General features: G+C 42.6%; 1 protein-coding gene across 3 annotated transcripts; it reads left to right on the top strand.

The window, feature by feature from the left end:
- Positions 1-596: 596 nt before the first annotated feature.
- LOC139318870 (mannose-binding protein-like) lies at positions 597-18,772 on the top strand. Of its 3 annotated transcripts, none has more exons than XM_070946530.1 (6): positions 597-802; positions 7,876-7,959; positions 14,416-14,651; positions 16,589-16,687; positions 17,398-17,481; positions 18,114-18,772. In XM_070946530.1, exons 3-6 carry the CDS (start codon positions 14,432-14,434, stop codon positions 18,491-18,493), a joined length of 783 nt encoding a protein of 260 aa, XP_070802631.1. In that variant the 5' UTR covers positions 597-802; positions 7,876-7,959; positions 14,416-14,431; the 3' UTR covers positions 18,494-18,772. The 3 variants fall into 3 exon arrangements, with proteins under 3 accessions (XP_070802631.1, XP_070802633.1, XP_070802632.1); XM_070946532.1 differs by having other exon boundaries at positions 599-802; positions 16,589-16,681; XM_070946531.1 differs by lacking the exons at positions 597-802; positions 7,876-7,959 and adding an exon at positions 9,321-9,358.
- Positions 18,773-23,887: the final 5,115 nt, after the last annotated feature.

The raw sequence follows: 23,887 nt of genomic DNA, 5'->3' as shown, positions 1-23,887 counted from the left end.
GTATTCCTCCCTCTCTGTTGACATAGGGCTGTTCAATTTTGACATAGATTGCCTCTTTGACCCCTCTTTCAAACTAGCAGTCCTCTCTGTCCAGAATGTGGACTTTGCTGTCATCAAAGGGGTGACCTTTGTCTTTCAAATGCAGATGGGCTGCCGAATCTTGTCCTGATGGGTTTGCTCTCCTATGTGGTGCCCTGCATTTGTGAAGTGGTTGTTTTGTTTCTCCAATGTACAAATCTGTACATGTTTCACTGCATTTCACTGTATCACATTGCTCAGTTTGTAGCTCCGAATAGACAGCAAGTCAGAGGTTTATCCATTAGAACAATTAATCAGCGGAACAGCTTGCCTTCAGAAGTTGTGGGTGCTCCATCACTGGAATTTTTAAGAAGAGATTGGACAACTGTTTTTGTGCTTGAGTAGAGGTTGGACTAGAAGACCTCCAAGGTCCCTTATTCTGTTATTCTCTCATTTGGACCCATCTTAAAAACTGTTTATTGAGACATTTCAGCTGATGGCTCTGAATTCATGCAAAGAGAAACACCAAAATAATATATGGATAGAATCTTTTTTTTATTATTATTACAGTTCAGCTAGAAAAAGGCAACTGGTCACCTCCAGCGATTTTGGACTACTGCTCACCCAATTCTTTGCCATCGGCTAGGCTGGTGGAAACCGATAAGAGCTGAAATCCAAAATATTTAAAAAGGCATCTTTTTACCCCTAATCTCATTGTTAACTCCCAAAGTTAGCCACCGTCCAACCCTGACTTCTTTTTTCTACCACTGGATTTATCTGAAAAGTAAGTAATTTTATCTTCAAATTTAAGATAATCGCCTACTTCAAAGGAAGATTAGACGGGGGGGAAAATAATTATTTTTCTTCTATTGGATGCACTGAGAATTTAAGATGACCTCTCTTTCTAGAGATAAAATGTTTGGGAGGACGTTTTCCCAGTCTTTTTAGATGAATACAATACAGTTTTGCTCACTCTGGAGCTGAGATAAAGTAGCAAATTCAATTCTTATCAATGCTTTTCTACCTCTGCATTTTAACTAGCTTTTCTCAACCCTGTGTGTACGTGTGTGTGTGTGTGTTTGTGGTATTTTGCTGCACACTTGTTTCAGGGTAGACAAGCACAGATTATTTTACAAGAGGCAGGATTCAAAGAACAGGACTGACAAGCATTCAGTCCTCAAAGATTAATTTCTACCACTCCCTCGTCTTCTTTTTCCAGGTTCTCAGCCATCTTATTTTGTTGGGCAACATTCAATGAATGGATTCCCCCCACCACCACTTTAATATTTGTTGTTTCAATTGTTGGACTTTCTTCTGCCAGTTTCCTCTTCCATTCCATTGGGCACTTGTACAGTTGTGGGGCTGTGTGTGAAATGATCCGGAGTTGATGTTGTCATTTTATACTTGTTAGCTGGGGCGTAATGGCTCAGTGGTTAGAGACACTCAGCTTGTCAGCTAGCTGACAGCCCAAGGTTCAAGACCTGAGCTCCGCAATGATGGGGTGAGCTCCCATTACTTGCTTCAGCTCCTGCCCACCTAACAATTTGAAAGCATGTAAATGGTACCGTTTCCCCGAAAATAGGACCCAACCGGAAAATAAGTCCTAGCATGATTTTTCAGGATGTTCGAAATATAAGCCCTATCCCAAAAATAAGCCCCAGTTAAGATTGTCAGCCAGATGGGTACATCTGTACTAAATGTACTGTATTTTCCCCAAAATAAGATCTAATGCATCTTAGATCTTATTTAAGATCAAAATAAGACCTAATGCGTCTTTTGGAGCAAAAATTAATATAAGATCTGTGTGTCAGGGTTCCAAGAAACATCCCCAACAGTTCCTAACTGCCACTGGGTCTTATTTTCAGGGAAACATGGTACCACTTTGGTGAGAAGAAAAGAGTGTTCCATGTGCCTTTGGCGTATAGCCATGCTGACCACATGACAACGGAAATTGTCTTTAGACAACATTGCTCCCTCAGCCAAGAAATGGAGACAAGCACTGTGCCCTACAGCTGGATACAACTGGACAGGTGAAACCTTCACCTTTTTTACTACAAAGTAATCATTCTGGAAGAAGGATGTGTGACCACCCCCTTTTTTTGAAACCTTGTCAAGGGACCTGCATCATTTAAGTCCAAGAAGTGATGTGCAGAGTCAAGATTGACCCGAGGGAAACTTTAATGCCGAGTTATCTGCATGAAATGCAAAAATGAACTGCAAGTAATCACATAAATTAATTGCATAGCTTTCCTTACATAACCCATCTCACCAGGCTCAAGGTTGATTCAGCCTTCCATCTTTCCAGGGTTGGTAAAAAAAAGGACCCATATTGTTGGGGGCCATAGGCTGACTCTGTAAACCACTTAGAGAGGGCTGTAAAAGCACTGTGAAGTGGTATAGAAGTCTATGTGCTGTTGCTGTTGCTGTTGCTGTTGCTGTTGCTATCTATCTATCTATCTATCTATCTATCTATCTATCTATCTATCTATCTATCTATCTATCTATCTATCTCACCAGGCTCAAGGTTTTCTCAGCCTTCCATCCTTCTGAGGTGGGTAAAATGAGGACCCAAATTGTTGGCGGCAATAGGCTGACTCTGTAAACCACTTAGAGAGGGCTGTAAAAGCACTGTGAAGCGGTCTATAAGTCTAAGTGCTATTGCTGTTGCTGTTGCTGTTGCTGTTGCTATTGCTATTGCTATTGCTATTGCTATTATTATTGCTATTGCTATTGACTCAGCCTTCCATCCTTCTGAGGTCAGTAAAACAAGGACCCAGATTGTTGGGGGCAATAGGCTGACTCTGTAAACCACTTAGAGAGGGCTGCAAAGCACTACGAAGCGGTATATAAGTCTGAGTAGTATTGCTATTGCTACTCTTTTCTGCTTGGATGCAAAGAACTTGCTTTCAACTAGATGCTGTTGGACTGCAGCAGCTACCACACCAGTTAGCAATTTGAAAGTTGTTGGTAGACAGGTAATTGACCTGTATAGTTGCCTGGTGATGCCCCTTTTGCTGGACCTGTCATTATCAGGTAGGTTCGGCCAGAGCTTAGCCATCTTCAATGTCACCTCCTTGCATTGTTTTTTTTGTTTTAATTTGATTTATATGCCGCCCTTCTCCAGAGACTCAGGGCGGCTTACAATGTGCTCAGCAATAGCCTTCATCCTTTTGTATATTTTATACAAAGTCAGTTTATTGCCCCCACAACTGGGTCCTCAATTTACCTACCTTAGAAAGGATGGAAGGCTGAGTCAACCTTGAGCCTTGGCGAGATTCGAACCTGCAGTAATTGCAGGCAGCTGGTCTTAATAACCAGCTTAATAACAGGGTGCCTTAGACCACTGTACTACCAAGGCTCTTTTGTGTTGTTAATGTCAGGGTTGCCTGCCAGGCTTGCCAGTTAAACTGCTTGGCAATGAATGGGTGCAGAGTCCAGAGGTGAGATTCACTTATCTTCCTTACTGATTTGCAAAAATGAGCATGGATGTGCACGCACTTGCTTTGCTCACACACGCCACCTCTGCGCATATGCACAGCCTTCTTTGCATGCACTGTAGTCACGTGTTATGTGGGGTAGGTGGGCGGAGCCTCCCGCAGTCACCGCATCAAGTTCACGTGATCCGGAGAGAACCGGCTGAATCCCACCTCTAGTGCAAACCTCAGCCAAAAACCATGCAGTTCATCTCCACCTGGCACGGACCAATTCTTGAGCTTCTTTGTCTTTTTCTCCACCCTTTCTGCTCTGATCCCAAATCCTTAAATTTCATCTTCTTCTTTTTTTCTCCCCCATCCCTGTTATCGTTATTGTTTCTGTTTGCAAACAAAGGAGGCCAGTTTTAAACAAACTCCCTCCCTAATGATCTCGTTATCAGTGACTACACTGGAGGTGGGGTAAGTGGGAGGTAGGGTGCTCACAGGAGAATCAAAGAAGTGTGATCCTGCACATTTTCACAGCCTGGAGTGATCAAATTAATTTGCTATCTTGGGATACAAAGTATGGCCTCTTCATCTCCTTCCTCCCAATTTGGTTTTATTTTTACTTTTCCTCCTTCTCTGTGAACAGCAGATGTTCTGACAGAACTGGAGCCAGTGGGGAACACATGAGACGAGAGCGTCATCACACTGGTGTTGCTTTTTTCCTGAAGCTCACATGGAGGAAACTTCCCTGCATTTTGCGTAAAAGTGAGAGTCAGTGGGTAAAGCAAATCTTGCTGACTTCACTAACTTTTCCACAGCTGAAAGTAGGACACACAGAAACACACAATGCTTTTGCACAAGGCAAGTAGCTACCCCAGCCAGCTGTTATGCCAGGAGAGGTAGTTAAACTTTTCAGAACGAAAGTTTTAGATGAGGGGATGCACTAAAGTTTTAGGTAGAGGAAAGATTTACAAGCCTGTCCAATGTTGCAAAATGCTACCCACAAAAAACTGAAAATACAGAAGGAGACATTTGAAGAACAGACTCAGAAAATATCCATCACCTCAGCATTGTCTGTGCCTATGAATAACCTATGTCAAAATGTGTGGTTGAAGAAATGACAGAGGTAGAACAGATTTGACGAGATGGAAATGGTAATCATCGGGAGGGACGGGGGGGGGGAAACGAGCTGAGGTTTTCAAATTTAAAAGGGAAGTATAAATGACAAACCAAGAGAGTAATCTGGATATTTTTTTTTCCTTTTGGAATGTCAAAAAAGAATTGTTAAAGCCTTAAAGAACTGTGTGCAATGGGACATTAAAAATGAAAAAAAAAATCAGATCCTATGACAACATTTAAACAAACTTTAGATTAATGCTCTGCTGTTAGAAAGAATGTAAAGTTGGTTTATTTGATCAAGGTTAAAACAGGACATATTGTTACTTCTGGCAACCACTTATGGACTTTCTGCTCACACCAGGAAAGATGGTGTTTTATAAATTTCTTTATAGACAAGAGATGGGATATGGGATGAAAAGAGAAATGTGAAGAGAGAGTGAAGAGTTAATACATTTCTTATTTATTTGTGATGGAGGTTGAAAGTCACCTCTTTATATATTTCTTTCCTCTTTATTATATTAACTTTTTTCTTTTTCCCTACACATTTTACTTTCTATTCAAGTTTCTATCTTTAATTATAATCAAAATTCTTAATAAAAATTATATACCTTTTCCATAGTTGGAGATTCCCTAATCAGACATCGTGTTCCTTTAGGGAAGTGATGGCTAACCTTTTCGCCATCACGTGCCAGGAGGGGGCGGTAGGGGGGTCACGCGCATATGCCCACAACCATAATTCTATGCACCCCGCCACCAGGCATGTGTGCGTGACCCCCCTCCACTCTCCCCGCTCCTGGCATGCGATGGCCTGGTAGGCCCTTTTTTCTTTCTCACCTGACATCAGGGCCTCTCTAGGAGTCTTGGGAGGGTGAAAACAGCCTTCCCCACCCCCCACCCCCGGAGGTCCTTTGGAGGCTGAAAATGGCCCATTTGACAACTTCCTGTGGGACAGCAAAAAAACGGGCCTTCTGGTCCCACTGGAAGTTGTTAAACGGGCTGTTTTTGGCCTCCGGAGGACCTCCGGGGCGTGGGGAAGGCCGTTTTCACCCTCCCCAAACTCCTAAAGAGGCCCTGGAGCCAAGTGAGAAAGAAAAACAGGCCTTCCCTCCCCCAGGCCTTCCGGAAGCAGGAAACAGCCTGTTTCCCTACTTTTGGTGGGCCCAGAAGACCCAAAAATCAGCTGGCCAGCGCATGCATGTGCACAGGAACTGAGCTCGCATGCCACTTGTGGCACGCGTGCCATAGATTCGCCATCACGGCTTTAGGTTTTCACAAAAGCCATCATTATTTTCTGCCACTATGGATAATTAATGTGACTCTCACTAGTCTTGTTCAATTTTATACAGTTTCTAGCACCTTAGTGGCACAGTGGTTAGAGTGCGATACTGCAGGCTACTTCTGCTGACTGTCAGCTGTCTGCAATTTGGCAGTTCAAATCTCACCAAGCTCAAGGTTGACTCAGCCTTCCGTCCTTCCGAGGTCGGTAAAAAGAGGACCTAGATTGTTGGGGGCAATTATGCTGACTCTGTAAACCGCTTAGGGAGGGCTGTAAAGCACTGTAAAGTGGTATATAAGTCTAAGTGCTATTGCTATTTGTTGCGATCATCCTGGTGGGCTTCCCATGAGAGGTCCAGATTAGAGAAGACACAGGACAAGTGTTTCTCGGGATAAGAGCGCAGAACAAAGCTCTGCAATCTCTTTTATTAGTAATCAAAGTACAGCGTCATCAAAAGGCGTTATTATGGCTACACATCTCATATTACATACATGAAAAAGGAAAGCATCCATATATTCTCCATATAGGTTTCACATTCTACAATATTACAGTAAATCACGTGAATTCTAGGAAAGCGATACCTAAGGTAAAAACAAAACTTAACTCTTGCTATGTTATCATATTTGGCTTCGTTCCCAGCATCCCATCACCTGCCAACTGAGAGGCCCCGTTACCAGAGATCTACCTCAGTTGTCAGGAATGTTAGTTCAAAGGGATTGCTACACAGTTTATGTGAACAAAGAGAGAACAAATAGGGCCCTTCAGTGATCATCTAGCTGAACCCGCTTTTCCCATTTTACTCTTCTTCCATAGCCAAGCTCCGCATATGTGTTCCAACCATCTAGGCCGATCTACACATATACTATGGCCACCTGATTCCCACACTATTGTAAACCCTCTTTATCTATATATTTGTAGAGCCCAATGGCCTAATGTCTAAGGCACCAGGCTAGAAACCAGGTGATTGTGAGTTCTAGTCCAGCCTTAGCCATGAAAGCCAGCTGGGTGATTTGGGAGCCACTCATTTTCTCTCAGGCCAACTCACCTCACAGGGTTGTTCTTGTCAGAAAAAATAGGAAGAGGAAAGAATAATTTGTGTGTCAGGGGTGAAATTCAGCCAGTTCTATCCGGCTCGGACGAACCGGTAGCGACGGCTGCGGGAGGCTCCGCCCACCTGCACAGATGTCATGATGTCACTTTTTGGCGACATTTTAAGCCTGTGAATGCACAGATGACGGTGCGTGTGAGCAGAGCAAGCGTGCGCGCAGCATGTGCACATTGGCGAACCGGCAGGGAAGGTAAGTAAATTTCACCCCTGATGTGTGTTCATGTGCCTTTAATTATTTGTAAAAATTGTAAAAAGGCAAGATATAAATAAAATACATAAATAAATATCCATTTCGCTCCTCCATTTCTTTTTCCCTTTTTGTTCTTTACGGTGTTTTTAAATATTTGTTCGATAAAATGTTTTTTGAAAACAAAAGTGCCTACATTTATGATTGAACAAAAAGCTAAATTTCATGTAGAAATTAGTGAAATAAAATTGTAATTTTTCCCCATCCAAGAGTCTAGAAACCCTGCTCTAGACAATGATGCACTTTTGGTATTTCATAGACACCAGATCCATGGGATCTGGCCCAATGCTTGGAGTGATTGTCTAATATCTTATTTCCAACTTCTCTTGCACTCATTTCTTTTCTTTTCTTTTTAAATCTTCTTTGCAGTATAGCTTTTTTGCCAGTTCCCCAAGTAAATTATTTTAAAATTGTTCTGTCCTATCCTGTGTTGTAACATTTTGCAACACACAGATGTTCTTTGTTTAAAGCAAAAGTTGATTTGTTAATTTGCTTTTTTAAAAAAAAAAAAATGCTGTTCCCTGAGATTACTCTTGCTTCATTTGTTCTTTTCTTCTTCTGCGAATGGTTGCAACATATTTAAACCGAGTTGGGATTAAAGAATGAATTCCATTGGAGTTTCCGCCACAGGTAAAAAAAACTGGGTGAAGTCAGACAACAAACAATTTTTTTTCCCCTGTTGTTTCAGATAACGATTAGTGAAAGAATCGGATTTTGCAAAATCACTTCCCGAGAAACACATACACGGAGAGTCGGTTTCTTTCAGTGCTGTGTGAGTAATTATTTTTCAGTATCGAACTCAGTTAAGTTGCCTTCTACTTGTTAATCTGTTTTCTGTGATTTCTGAAGCAGAATCTTAATTATTTTGGATGGGTAAAAATGGGAGGGGAGATCCGGAGGAGGTGAGTAAAACATGACAAGGAAACAGGTGAATAAACTGAAAGGGGAAAGAAAGAATGTCACAGCAAGGAATAGATGAAATTAATAAAGGGGTTTTTTAAAATTTATTTATAAAATTTTATTTATTTATAAAAATTTAGCTCAGGGTTGAAAGGAAATGGCAAATGTTTCATTATCCAAACTGGGTAATATCATCGGTGCTAGACTGGTTTAGATAATGAAATGTCTGCAAAAAAACATCCAAGCTCAGAGAGCACCAAGGACACTACAGTCCTCCTCCTCCTCCTCCTCCTCCTCCTCCTCCTCCTCCACCACCACCACCACCACCCCGCAAACCCCTGTCCCTTCTAGCACTGATGATGTTCCCTAGTTGGGTAATGAAATTCTACAAGAAAACAATCCCTTAAATGCTCTCTACTTGGGGCTGCCCTTGAAGACCACTCGGAGGCTTCAGCTGGTACAGAATGCAGCCGCGTGGGTTGTTACACCTCTCCTGCGCGATTTGCATTGGTTGCCGGTTGCCCTCCAGGTGAGATTCAAGGTGCTGCTGATTCCCTATAAAGCCCTTCATGGCTTAGGCCCAGGATATTTGTCGGACCATCTGCAACCAGCAACAGCTCCCCATCGTCCGGTGCGTTCTCACAGGGAGGGCCTACTCAGGGTGCCGTCAGCTAGACAATGTCGGCTGGCGACCCCCAGAAGTAGAGCTTTCTCTGTGGGGGCTCCCACCCTTTGGAATCAACTCCCCCTGGGGCTCTGGTTGGCTCCTGACCTTCGCACCTTCCACCGTGAATTAAAAACATGGCTGTTCAAATTGCCCAGCCTGGACTGATGGGGTTTGGATTATTTTAATATGTTTAATATGTGTTTAATATGTATTTTAACACGTTTTATCTGGTTTGATTTTAATTTTTGTGAGCTGCCCTGAGTCCTATGGAGATAGGGCGGCATACAAATCAAATTAATAATAATAATAATAATAATAATAATAATAATAATAATAATAATAATAATAATAATAATAATAAATATCAAATTCTTTTGCCAAAAACACTGTTTCTGAAACTACACATTTCCCATTTTTATTCACAGCGAACACGAGATGGTGAAATGTTTATTATTCCACAAAGCAGTCCCTTTGTAGCAGTTCTCAAAAGGATCAGATAATCTTCTGAAAAATAAAACAAATGTAGGATCAGCAAATTGGTATCTGAGGTGCAGTCAAGTTCAATAAACAGCAGCACCCTGAACCGTTTTAGGCTAAGTGGCAGGTATGAACTGATTATGGGCTAGATATTTAACTTCTGCATTAAATTAGTAGTTTAACAACAAGGATTTGTGAATCATTTCATAAATAGATGATTCTATATTATATAGATTACAAGTGCAACAAATTTAAGCTTTGATAGGGCTATGTTCCTATGTTTGGCTGTTCTGGAATAATTGATACCCCGAAGGATCAATGTTGATGCTAAATTTACAGTAAAATCAGCATTAATGAGATTTATTAAATCTTGAGTTACACAGGAAACCAGTCATAAGCAGGAATTAAGATAAACTAAAGGAAATTTGAAGCAGCAAGCTGAAATAAATGAAATTTGAAACAGTAAGATAAAGTAATGCATCATTACTTGGTACGTCATTGAAAGCTGTGACAGACAGTGCAACTACTTATTTACTCCAGCAGAAAAGAAGAAAGAGATAGCCTAAAAATAGAGAAAGCAGAGCAGAGCAGGGGTGAAATTCAGCAGGTTCTGGCAGGTTCTGGAGAACCGGCAGCGGAAATTTTGAGTAGTTCAGAGAACCGGCAAATACCACCTCTGGCTGATCCCAGAGTTGGGTGGGAATGGAGATTTTGCAATATCCTTCCCCCAGGAGTGGGGAGGGAATGGAGATTTTGCAATATCCTTCCACCAGGAGTGGGGATGGAATGGAGATTTTGCAGTATCCTTCCTCTGGAGTAGGGTGGGAATGGAGATTTTGCAGTATCCTTCCCCTGGAGTGGGATGGGAATGGAGATTTTACAGTATCCTACCCCTGCCATGCCCACCAAGCCACGCCCACAGAACCGGTAGTAAAAAAAAAATTCAATTCCACCACTGGAGCAGAGACAAAACATGCCAAAAGGAAAATTTGATATTTTGATGCTACCTTGAGTAGTCCATATAGGCTCCAGGGGTGGGTTCTAAAATTTTTTACTACTGGTTCTGTGGGCGTGGCTTATTTTCTGGGCATGGCTTGATGGTCATGTGACAATTATTTAGGATTTAGCAGAGATACTGGTCTACCAGGCTTTTAACTGCTTGTAGAGCTGTACCGATCTACCCATTTATTTTTTGCAGGCACTCGTCTACCCATTTATTTTTGCAGGCACTGATCTACTCATGTATTTTTGCAGGCACTGATCTACTCATGTATTTTTGCAGGCACTGGTCTACTCATGTATTTTTGCAGGCACTGGTCTACTCATTTGTTTTCTTTTAACACTGATCAGCTGTAGGGCAGCCCTTTGAAGCCCGGGGCAAGAGTTTAAACAGATTTTTTTCCCTCTAGCCATCAGCTGGGACTCAGGAGGCAGCAATAGATTGGGGGTGGGCCAAATAAAAGGTAAGAATAACACGGGGGTTGGGGGGCAGGGGGTGGGGGGGCGGGGGGCGGGGGGACAGAACCAGTTCGGTGACGTCATATCATCACCGCTACCGGCTTGGGAGAACCGGGCCGAACCGGAAGGAACCCACCACTGATAGGCTCAAAGGTACAAAGAGTTGATAACTCAACCATTGCAGCTCCAGCACAATTTCATGAGTTCAAAGTTCAAAGCCTTTATTGTCATTGTACATCATGTATACAACGAAATTGCTTTAGCCTCTACCGGTATAGTCCATAAGAAAGAATACAGGACAACATGAATAATCCTTATACAAGTAGTTAGGGGGGAAAAAACTAGTCATACGTTTCCATATGTATGTCATATTCTGTGCAACATGGATATTACTCTGGTGTATGAACTTATATCATGGTATGTACATATTACACACTACAATGGCACCAGCGAAATTCATCACATTAATCTGTTTGTGGTGCTATATTGTGTTTAGGAATCTGACACCCCATGGGTAGAAGCTGCTTTTAACTCTTAACCACAGACCTACTATTTCAACTATGCTATTACAGACATCAGGTCATAATGACCTCAGTAGCAAAAAGACATTTGATGTTTTCATGGTTGGATCTAAAAATTGATATATAAAGCAGTAAACCAAAAAAAAAATGTATTGATCTCTATCAAATCCTCTATCAAAGGTTACTTTTTGTTTCTCCATCCTTGAACTTCAATCTTTCTTCTCTAATTTTTACATTGGTCCACTGAATGATGGTGCTAATAATTTCTTTAGAAAATAATAATTTCCACATCTCATGGGGAGGAGGTGAATTTCTGAGATTTCTAGCTGCTGGCCGTAGTCCAGGTAATTGCCCAACAATATTGTGACTAGCGGTTCTGGATCTATTGCTTCCAAATGGTGCAAAAGTCCATTTGAATTTGTTCTTGCCATATAAATTAATGCACGACATAGATTATACCTGGCCAGGTTGTGAATCATCCCTAGGTATCTTCCTTGCTCTGCTGAAGCAGTGAGACCAGGGGTGGGCTGCTGGGGGTTTGCAGGGGTTCGGGAGAACCTCTAGCTAAGATTCTGTTCAGTTTGGAGAACCCCCAAATCCCACTCCTGGCTGGCCCTACCGACCTCGCCTCTCCCTTCCCGGGAGTCCCCATGTGGTCCGTTTTGGATTCAGGTAAGTGCAGGGCGTGCATGGAGGCTCAGGGAGGGTGAAGAACTTCCAGAGGGCCTCTGGAGCCTGGGGAGGCTGTTTTTGCCCTCCCAGAGGCTCGAGGAAAGCCTCCGGAGCCCAGGGAGGGCAAAAACACCCCCTCCCCACCATGGTGCAGGAAGCCGACTAGGCCACACCCACCATGGCCACGCCTACCCAGCAACCAGGCAAAAAAAACCTTGCTAAAATTTTTATAGCTTACCCCTGAGTGAGACCAGTGATGTTGGTCTCACTCAGGTTTCTTCTCACCAATGGTTTCTTGCGCTGAATTAATCACTCTCTGTAGTGCCTTCCTGTCCGCGGCTGTTAAACCAGCGTACCATGCTGTTATATAGTATGTGGTGACACTTTCTATCATGGACCGATAGAAAGAAGTCATCAGCCTTCTCCTCTTCATGAGGAGATACCTTTCTCCATGAGCACCAGTAATGGCTGTTATTAGATTGTATGTATTTGATGATCTGTTGCATAATGCCCGACTGATTAACTTAATTAATACCATTCCCCTTCCCCCCTCCTCTCCGTGAAGGGCTTTCAGTGTGCCATGTCTCAAATATGCAAGCTCAGTTTTTCCACCTCTTTTGATCTAATCTTACGTGATAAATAATGTCTTTTAAACAAGGGAAGGTTATTCCATTTTGTTTCCAGAACCACGGTGATGATTAACTAGTTCAGCCGCTATGGAAGAAATCAGATATTTGCACATGCAACTATCTGTTGAACTTGCTTAATGGTTTTCTCAGAAACTAGGTGACACTTTTTGCTGTTGTTGTTTTCTAGTAGAAACAAACAGGGTCTTCTGGATTGTTACACTGCTTGTGGGTAATGGAGGTAGTAGTAGGCCTACAGTCCCGTTCCTTAATTTTCATTATTATTATTATTATTATTATTATTATTATTATTATTATTATTATTATTAATCTTTATTCATTAAACATGAAACTCAGTCAACTGAACATTCAAAAATGCATCACAAATACCATTGACTGGTGCTAATGGTTGATACGGGTTGCTGCCAGCATCCTAGTTATCAACCAAGTACCTTCTTAAGATGTATGATTTTCCAAGTAGCGCAGTTTTTTGCAGTTTCACTGGTGTTATTGCAGGAAGCTGCAATTTGCTGATGTATGTTGTAAAATTCTGTTGTACCAAGTGCCCCGATGGCAATGGGTATCACTGTTACATGTTTTATGATTAATGATTAATGATTAATGATTAATGATTAATGATTAATGATTAATGATTAATGATTATTTATTTTATTCACAACATTAAAATGCAATCTCCAAAGAAAAGAAACAAAAAGCACATAAGGACAACGCAAAATTAAAAGAGGACATTTAAAAAGTGCATAGGGAAAAAAACAAAGCCCCACATACACATAGATTGCCCCTTCCCAGTTGAATACTGAACAATATATTCCAAGAATAATAATCATCCCCCTCCCCCGCCAAAACAGGCCCACAATTTATCAGCTTGTACAACTCTGTTTATCTTCAGTCAATTGCAAAAGGCAGCTTGACTTGGATCAGCTTACATCCTGCAACGATATCTGTAACACCAGGAAACATCTACAGCAGCCCATCCCAGGTCCTTGGGAAGGACTCGATAAGTAGATAGAAATACTAAATCCAGTCTGAACATCTGGCCAACTGTGCGATGAAACATAATATACAATATAAATGTTCCATGATGTAGAATCTATGAAGCACAAATGTTGTACGTAACATCAGGATAAGCCCTGTAATGCTGTAGGTGATATAATAGTAACTGCTTGAGTAGACATTAAAACAATTTCTACTCTTCAGTCACTCACACAATATGAAAACAAGCTACAGTCTTCTTTGCTTCTGATGACCTCAAAACAGGGGTGGGCTGCTGTGAGTTCGCAGGGGTTCAGGAGAACCTCTAGCTAAGATTCTGTGCAGTTTGGAGAACCCCTGGCTGGCCCCACCCACCTCGCCCCACCCACCTCGCCCCTCCCAGGAGTCCCCACGCAGCCCATTTTGGATGCAGGTAAGTGCAGGGCACCCGCGGAGGTTCAGGGAGGGCAAAAAATGGGCCTACCAGAAGTTTGGAAAGGCTGGAAACGGGTGGCCTTGAGAGTGTCTCCAGAGCCTTGAGAGGCTATTTTTGCCCTCCCGGAGTCTCGAAGAAAGCCTCCGGAACCCGGGGAGGGCAAAATGCCCCCACCCCACCATGGTGCAGGAGACCGACTAGGCCGTGCCCATCATGGCCACGCCCACCCAGCAACTGGGCAGAGAACCCCTTGCTAACATTTTTGAAGCCTACCTCTGCCTCAAAACATAGAAAAGAATAGGGGGACACCATCACCCAGGTACTGGTTTCTCTCCAATTGATCAATGGGAAAGTGAAGGGGGGAGGGGAAATGCCATCCAATCCTTGTTCCACCAACTGAAACACCACAAAATGTCAGAATGTTATTTATCCCAAACAAAAGGGGAAACTAAATATGTACTATTTTCCTCCTCTTTAGGTCCCATTCTTAAGATATGCTGCTTCATGCTTTCTTCACCCTGGTTGTGGGAATGTCCCTGGTTGTGGGAGTGTCCCTGGTGAAACCGTCAGATCCTGAGGAATGCAGATGTGAAGAGAAGGTCAACATCTGCTCTGGGGTTCCTGGCCTCAATGGAGTGCCGGGAACCCCAGGGAGTAATGGTTTACCAGGAAGAGATGGGAAGGAAGGACCTCCAGGGCCAAAAGGAGACCCAGGTACAGCACAAACCATTCTTTAGTTTTTCTTAGATCTAGGTTGACTACAAACCAGGGGTGAAATGCTCCCGGATCGGACCGGATCGCCTGATCCGGTAGCAATTTTTCCCCATGGTTTGGTGATCCGGTAGTGATCGCTGGCCCAGGTATCATTACTTCCTGGTTTTAATCAGGAAGTAATGTTTTTTTACCTCCTGCACATGCGCAGAAGGCGTGCGCGCACACATGCGCTTCCGAATCGGTACGGAAGGTAAGTAGATTTCACCCCTGCTACAAACATTAGGGCCATCAGAGCCATCACTCACTGATAAATTCTACATCCTGTAAGAGGAAGTAAAGATGATTAAAATGCTGGTCTTCGCCACCAGAGACAGTTTTCATTCATTTTTCTCCCATAGAGAAGAACTTTTAAGTGTACCATCAATGGACGGTTACATTATGTACGATGAACAATTGAGGGAAGTAGTTATGTCTAGTCCAGTATTGGCGAACTTTTTCGGCAGTGAGTGCAAAAATGGGAGCATGCATGTGTGCGTGCCGGAAACTGGAAGAGCAGCTGCCTGGCACATGCATGCGCACAGGATGGCTGCTTTTCTGGTTTCCAGTGCTCCTGCACGCATGAAGACCAGTTGGCTGGTGCACCAGAACCCGAAAGAGTAACGGGCAACAACTCATGTGCCTGGAGAGATGGCTCTGCATGCCACTTCTGGCATGTGTGTTATAGGTTTGCCATCACGGGTCTAGTCTAACAAAGAGAAGGACTAGGGGTGAAACGACAGCAGTCTTCCAATATTTGAAGAACTTTCACCGAGAAGAGGGGGTCAACCTATTCTCCAAAGCACCTGATTTCAAGAAAAGAAGTAATGGATGGAAACTTATCAAGGAGAGATCCAATTTAAAACTAAGTGAAAATTTCCTGACAGTGAGAACCATTAATCAGTGGAATAGCTTGCCTCCAGAAGTTGTGGGTGCTCCATCACTGGAGGTTTTCAAAAAGAGACAGGCAGACATTTCTCTGGAATGGTATAGGGCAGTGATGGCTAACCTTTTTGCCATCGCATGCCAGAAGGAGGTATGGGGGAGTCGTGTGCATGTGTGTGGTGCCCACACCCATAATTCTATGTGCCCCGCCCCCACGCATGTGCACGCAAACCCCCCTGCTCCCCACGATCCTGGCATGCGATGGCCCGGTAGGCCCGTTTTTCTCCCTCACCTGGCTCCAGAGCCCTTCTATGAGTCTGGGGAGGGTGAAAACAGCCTCCCCCCCACCGAAGGCCCTCCGGAGGCTAGAAACAGAGTGTTTCCCAACTTCTGGTTGGACAGGAAGTGACTTTTTTGCTGTCCCCAGCCTCCAGAGACTGATAAAGAGGATCTGGAGGCTGGGGACAGCAAAAAACGTCATTTCCTATCCAACCGGAAGTTGGGAAACAGACCATTTCTGGCCTCCAGAAGGCCTCAAGGGGGGTGGGGAAAGCCATTTTCACCCTTCCCAGACTCATAGAGGGGCTCTGGAGCCAGGTGAGAAAGAAAAACAGGGCTTCCCCACCATCCCCCAGGCCCTCCGGAGACAGGAAATAGCCTGCTTCCCTATATCTGGTGGGCCCAGAAGGTGCGAAAATCAGCTGGCCAATGCACTTATGCGTGCCAGAACTGAGCTCATGTGGCCACTGATATGGCTACATGTGCCACCTGTGATATGGTGCCATAGGTTCTCCATCACAGGTATAAGGTTCCTGCTTGAGCAGGAGGGGTTGGACTAAAACACCTCCAACCGTATTATTCTATGTTCTATTTGGTGACCAATGAGGGTTCCATGTTTCCTGCACAATATATTTAGAGCAACTCTTTCATCGCTTCTGATCTTGTGGCTCATGTTAGCTGTGATGATCATCAGTTTCTACGCTTATCTTCTGGTGCGTTTTTTATTTCATTGGCAGGATTAAAAGGAATACAGGGACCCCCGGGAAAAGCTGGACCTCCTGGCTCAAATGGGGATCAAGGACTGAAAGGGGAAAAAGGAGATAGTGCAGGTAAAGGTAAGAGGTAGTAAGGAGCCAAGATTTTACAGGAGGCTTTTGGTTTTTATGTAGAAGATTAAAGGAATATGCAATGATTGTTTGCTCTCATCACTTTGTATGGTGAAAAACATTCCAAGCTATCATTGGGAGTAACTGAATCTTTACTGGAATAAAGACACTATTTATAGCTTTTCTTCTTATCCATCTTCTGGTCTGCTTAAACTTCATATATTCCCTCTATCTGTCTTTTATATGGGTAGATCACTCAAATAAGCCTTTGGTAGGTCAACTGATTGCATGGATGGATCACCATAGCACTCTATTAAGGCCATAAAAAACCCTGTTTCTTCTTTTCAAAAATTGGGATCAGGTGAGACTGGAGCCCAGTATTTGTTGTTTTCGAAGAGTATTGCTTCTGGTGTTATGTTTTTGGATGTTGGTTGTTTTATTGTTTCATGCATGTTGAAACAATTCTTCAACTATGTTTCATGCATGGGGGAAACAATCAAACTAATATCTAACCACCTAACTACAACCACCTAACCACCTATAGTTAGGTCTTAAAGAGGAGCAAACTACTGATACTATGCAAAGTATGAGCAGTCTTGTGTTTAAACTCAATAAGTCTGGGTCACATTTGACACTAGGCACCAGCCAAGAAGCTTTCCAACATTGCTTTTTGTTTCTGACAGAAGTGAAGAATAATTGTCTCCTTTCATACCCTTTAGAGCTTGACGTTCTTAAAACTCAGATTCGTGATTTACAGGAAGAGCTGAAGGTCCTGAAAGAGAGTACAAGGAAGAATCAGGAAGGTAAGACCAAAGATGATATTCAGCCGATTCAGACCAGTTCGAACGATCCGGTAGCGGAGATCACCGGTGTGCTCGGCCACCCGCCCCGGCTCTATGCTGTCCTATTTAGGCACATTTTTGAGGCCGGGTGCATGCGAGGAAGGTGCACATGTGAGCAAAGCACATGTGTAGAAAGCACATGCATGGCCCGCGCAAAGTGAGCATGCACACACATGGCGAACCAGTGGTAACAAAATGTGAAACCCACCGCTGGGTAAGACAGATCAGTCTCATTAGGAATATTTGCAAAGAGTTTCATAAATACTTCCGAGGGGTCTTTGGTACTCTCTGAGCTTGGTTGTTTTCTTGCAGATGTTTCATTGCCAACTCGGTAACATCATCATCATGCACTGATTTTATTCATTACTTTGGTAATGAAACATCTGTAAGAAAACAACCAAGCTCAGAGAGCATCAAGGTCCTCTCATTTCAACCTTGAGCTACACAGTTTCTCCTCTATGAATATTTTGCTCTGATACCTTCTGATGTTCCTTCAGTTCATTTGATGTAAAGTTCAGGATGGGTCCTAAAAGGGCGTTCTCATCATGAAAAATAGCCGAGAAAGAATTCACTTCAGTTATTTCCTTTCTTAGATGTTCGAGAGGCTGCTTTCCCAACCTTCACCTTAATAGGAACCAAAAAATTTGCATCTAATGGAGCTGAAGCCAATTTTGAAACTGGCAAGGCCACCTGCTCCAAATTTAAAGGAAAACTTGCTTCTCCGAGAAATGCGGAGGAAAACACTGCCCTAGCAAAACTGGCTTCAAAGCTTGGAAGACACACATTTCTTGGGATGACTGACCGGGAGTCAGAAGGTAATTTTAAGCACCTCAATGGGGACCCCATGCAATACTCACGATGGGCAGATGGCGAACCTAACGGAGAACAAGAAGATTGCATAGAGTTGTACCTGGATGGCCGATGGAATGACATTAATTGCAATGAAAGTCGATTAATCATCTGTGAGTTTTAATCCAACCATCCCTCTCCGAGTTTGACCGGCTAGCAAGAACAGATTTCCAAAGTACTAAATGACATTCACCTATAACTTTAGAACATGAGCAAAATGACCTTATTCACTCTGATATTCAAAAAACAAAACAAAAAAAAACTACAAGGCTTTACAAGGTTTGCTTGCTCGTGTAATTTAATTCAGCTTGTTGCAGTTTGGTGGCTACTTTAAAAAATGTGGGTTCATGAGAAATGTTTGTGATAATACAACTAATAAATAATGTACTGGCAATTGTCATGTTTGGATAACCACTTATTAAACTGTCTCCTTAATGTAATATTATTGGCGTTTTACTAGTTAAATATACTGTACATAATGTGTGTAATGCTATATTCCACCAAACCAATATCACTTAACTGTCTTTTTAACATTTTAGCAACCATCTTATCAGGACTACTTACGGCTTTTAATGTAAAATCTTTCCAGAACATGACAGGGGTTGGAAAAACATTTTCCATTTTAAAAGAAGCTCAAATAGATCACAACTGTACCATTTGGGGTGGGGGTGGGCGAGGAAGTACTTTGATCAATAGTGTGGTCAAACAAACCTCTAATGAATTTCTTAATGGGTAAACATCCTATCTGATTCACAGAGTTTGCAGATATTGGAAGCATCCACATACAACCCTTCTAGTTATTTCCCTATTATTTACCCATCCAAAATGTCCATCAAAATGGGAAAAATAAAATTGATGTATATGTTGTTTTCATGACCCTCTCGTGTTACAAAAACGAACCAAAGACTGCAGGATGATTTGATCAACAATCAATGGGCCCTGGACTAAATAAAGTCTGACTTTAATTTTTGAAGTGATCAACGGTAAGCAGAAACTCACAGAGTTTGGGCATGGAATGCAAGCAGATGATGGATTAGGGCAGTAATGGCTAACCTTTTTGTCATCGCCTGCCAAGAGTGGAGGGGTCACATGCGCGCATACTCACACCCATAATTCTATGCCCCTGCACATGTGCGCACAACCCCCGCACACTCCATCCTAGCACCCGAAATCAGCAAATGGGCCATTTCCGGCCTCCGGAGGCCCTCCGGGGGGGTAGGCCATTTTTGCCCTCCCCAGTCTCTTAGAAAGGCTCTGGAGGCTGCAGAGAGAGAAAACAGGCCTTCCCCACCACCCCCAGAAGCCCTCCGGTGGCAGGAAACAGCCTGTTTCCCTACTTCTGGTGGGCCCAGAAGGCCCGAAAATCAGTTGGCCGGCATGCGCATGCGCGCTGGAGCTGAGCTTGCATGCCCACCAATATGGCTACATGTGCCACCATCACGCCATCACGGGAGTAGGGGGAAAAATTATTCTATTAGCAAGGTTAGAGGAAATAGAAGAGGAAGAAGACAAGGAATAAAATGGAGAGTCGGAGGCTCAAGAATTTATTTGGAATGGCCTAAAAGATGCTATGAATTATTCCTAGGGAGTGGTTGGGATGGTTGACATATGTCCAACTGTTCCCAGTGGTTGGGTCCAATTCACCAACTCCTAACTAATTAACTAGGATGACTCCACCAGGAACCATCTATTCCAAGCATTCAAAGGGTTCTAGATTGTCTTTTGAGCCAAGAAAATGGGGCTTTCCTATAGAAGAAGTATCCTGTGTGAATGTGGTGAAGAACAATCCATCTTACATATGCTACAGTGCATACAATGTCCTTCAACAGAAGACCTCATACTAGTGAGATAATACACTGTTGACATAGCCCAATCCTGGGCTAACGTCACTTAATTTTAATACTATTTATTCTACATACTTTTTACGTGCTATATTTCTATGACCTATTTTATTTGCTTAGTGTTGAGTGTTACATGTCTATAATCTGTAGGTGCTTCTGACATGCATAAAGAAAGCAAAGGGTTGAAAGTGCAACAGGTCACAAATTCAAATGCTAGAACTGCTTTTCCAAATTTCATATTCCTTCTCTTATCCAAACAATTGTAGAATGTTGTTGATGATAAAGTAAAGGGACACAGTAGCTCAGTGGCTAAGATGCTGAGTTTGTTGATCAAAAGGTTGGCAGTTCAGCTGTTCAAATCCCTAGCGCCGTGTAATGGAGTGAGCTCCCGTTACTTGTCCCAGCTTTTGCCAACCTAGCAGTTCGAAAGCATGTAAAAAATGCAAGTAGAAAAATAGGGACCACTTTGGTGGGAAGGTAACGGTGTTCTGTGCGCCTTCAGTGTCGAGTCATGCCGGCCACATGACCACGGACAAGTCTTCGGACAGCACTGGCTCCTTGGCTTAGAAAAGGAGATGTGCACCGCCCCCTAGAGTCAGGAATTACTAGCACATTTGTGCGAGGGAAACCTTTACCTTTACCTTAGATAAGTTAAAGAGAAACAAGGCGTGGAATCCATTATATTCAGAAAACCAGCTCAACTAAAAGAGCCTTGATAGTACAGTGGTTTAGTGCACCCTGTCATTAACACAGCTGCCTGCAATTTCTGCTGGTTCGAATCTCTCCAAGGCTCAAGGTTGACTCAGCCTTCCATCCTCTCTAAGGTAGGTGAAATGAGGACCCAGTTTGTGGGGGCAATAAGCTGACTTTGTATAAAATATACAAAAGATTGAAGGCTATTGCTTAACGCATTGTAAGCCGCCCTGAGTCTCCGGAGAACGGCGGCATATAAATCTAATTAAAAAAAAAACCTAGAACGTGATTTTTTTTTATTTTTTTAAGAAAAGACAGAAGACAGGTGATCCATTCTGACATGTGGTAAAAAAGCAGCTTTCTTATTTGGGTATATATTAACCAGAAAGAAAGAAGGCATTAATTTAAGACCAACTCTCCCTGCAAAGTTTCAGGAAATGGATTTTTTAAAAAATCATAGTGTTGAAATTTGGCAGAGAAATGACCAACTTTCAGTGGCAAATTTCTGATGAGAATAAAAAAAATGAGATGGTTTCACAAGAGCTCTGCAAACTGAAAGACTAACCAAGCAGGATCTAGAAATTGAATTGGAATACAATCATCAAATCTATCACAAAGTCAAGGTCACAGATGATCGATCATTTCCTCTTTGGAAAAATTACAGATATTGTCTGTAATATCTGTTGTTTGTTCTGTTCCTGATTAATGTTTGCCATTTGTTAAACTTTCCAATGAATGGCAGGAGTGAAAGAAATACAGGCTTGGATTAAAGATTATCAAACTGGGGGGGGGACAAATAGGGAAGAGCATTGGCCAAAAAAAGAGAGAGAGAGAGAGATTATTAATTGTGATGGTCTAAACCAGGGCTGTCAAACTCACTGCCCATGAGCCAGATACGTTATGCGCTGGCCACGCCCACACCCACTTTAGCGAAGGGGGGAAATCATGATACGTCAGGTGATACTGCTGTGACAACATCTGTTTGACACCCCTGATCTAAACACATTGTAGTTTTACTGAATTCTATTTCACGTCCATGTACTTTAGATTAATAAAAATACTGAATGGATCTGTCCTGTTCTTTTTACGCAATCTCCCTTTCTCGTTCCTAAAATCTGAGGTTCAGACCGTCTCATCTGCTATTCATATGTAACTAGCTGATAATCTGGCGTTGCCTGGGTATTTATTTATCTCAATCCTGTATTGGACAGGAAAAGGAATATATGTATAGTGCAGTGGTGGGTTGCCCCCAGTTCGTACCAGTTCTATAGAACCGGTAGTAAAACCGGCGGGAGACTCCGCTCACCGACCCCGATGTCATCAAAACGCTTCTGCACATGCTCAGAAGCTTCTGTGCTTGCACAAAAGAGCGCGTGCAAGGCCCCGCTGCAAACCAGTAGTAAAGGTAAATAGAACCCACCCCTGCTATAGTGTCAAATCAAACTAATTTTATTTATAGACTTTTAAAAGTATAAGTACAGTATACAAATTATAAAGTGAAATGTTTCACAAATTCACTATAATATTAATTTAACACAAAACTTAATTATTGTCAGGGCGCTGATTAATCCCATTCTGCTTTTGGGTAATCGCACCTTGATTTAGAGACGTGGATCGTGGCATTTTCCTTGTGTATACCTTTGTAAGAAAATAAACCCCGAAGATATTTTTTCTAAGAAAAAAACTCATTTATTTGTTATAAAGAAAATAAAACATCTGACTATCTAAAATACATTTTGGCAACATTCCTGCCGGCTACCTCTCAGCAGCCGGACTTCTTTTGGCAAGAGAACAAAGAAAAGTGTGAAGTAGAAAGAAAGGAATGCGGACATGCGTAGTGTCAGTTACTGATAAGAAGTTTGGCAAGCTACGGAAAGTCTTAAAGTCCAGAAATATGAGCTCAGCTGGTAAATACAAAAAACGCAGTGACAATTATAAACAATTTTTTTAGTTTCACCTGCAGGAGCAAAAATAAATAAATTCATGGGTGAATCCACCCTTGAGCAAGCAACATAAAGTTGTCCTCTCATAGTGACGTCAAGGCCCTCAAGAGCTTTCTTGTGAGCCATGGTGCATTCATCCCATACGATTAATTTACATGTCTTGACCACCTGCGCCTGACCACTTGCCTTGCTTATGTTGCAGATAGGATGTTCCATGCCTGATATTAAAGTTATGTATGCCTCCATCCATGTGTCTGGAATCTTAGCTTTAAGTAATAGTGCATTAAATATTGTAGCATCACATTGCTTAATACATCATGTAATGTTTTATATACCTCTGCTGGTAATCCATTGGGACCCAATGTCTTCCCATTCTTTTGTCTTTTAATTCCCTCCATTAATTCCATCATTGATATTCTTTCTTCTAACATTTTTTTAAACTTTTCCAGAATTCTGGGTATTTCCACTTTTTCTAATACTGTTCTATCTTTTCTTCTGCCATTGTGTCTTGCTGGTACAGTCCATTATAGTATTTCTCAATTATTCTCTTCTTTTCCTCACTTTTATAACATACCTTTCCATCTTGATCTATTAATTGACTTATTAACTTCTTTTCTTTCTCCTTTTTCATTTTATATGCCAGTGGTGGCAAATCTTTTATTCACCGAGTGCCGAACAGGTCTGTGCTTTGCAACCATACCATCTGCGCATGCACACAGCTCTCACGTGTGTGCCCCACCGTGTGCTGGGTGCACAATTGCACCATCTGCACATGTGCATGGTTTTCATGCACGCAATGTATGCACGTGAACGCCATCTGCACATGCATACACTGCACAGCAGTACTCTAGTGCACATGCGCAAATGCGCGCACCTGTGCAGGAGAGCTCCAAAGACCAGCTGGGTCACCTGAATTGCATGCATGCGCACCAGAGGCCCAAACACCACCTGGGGTGTTCTATTCTAGTTTAATGAACTGCAGCAGCAGGTGAGTTGGGTGACAGCTCGTGTGCCCAGAAAAATGGCTCTGCGTGCCACTTC

The sequence above is a fragment of the Pituophis catenifer genome, unplaced genomic scaffold (genome assembly GCF_029215685.1).
Source record: "Pituophis catenifer annectens isolate HBS135680 unplaced genomic scaffold, rPitCat1.0.hap2 SCAF_6, whole genome shotgun sequence".
NCBI classification, from domain to species: Eukaryota; Metazoa; Chordata; class Lepidosauria; order Squamata; family Colubridae; genus Pituophis; species Pituophis catenifer.
This window is presented reverse-complemented; position numbering and strand designations above follow the sequence as displayed.

Bases quoted from the DNA above. Each gene is read 5' to 3' on its own strand.
- LOC139318870 (XM_070946530.1), top strand. From the start codon at position 14,432: ATGCTGCTTCATGCTTTCTTCACCCTGGTTGTGGGAATGTCCCTGGTT. The intron at 14,652-16,588 runs GTACAGCACAAA...TTTCATTGGCAG, and splicing joins AGGGCCAAAAGGAGACCCAG to GATTAAAAGGAATACAGGGA. The intron at 17,482-18,113 runs GTAAGACCAAAG...TTCCTTTCTTAG, and splicing joins TACAAGGAAGAATCAGGAAG to ATGTTCGAGAGGCTGCTTTC.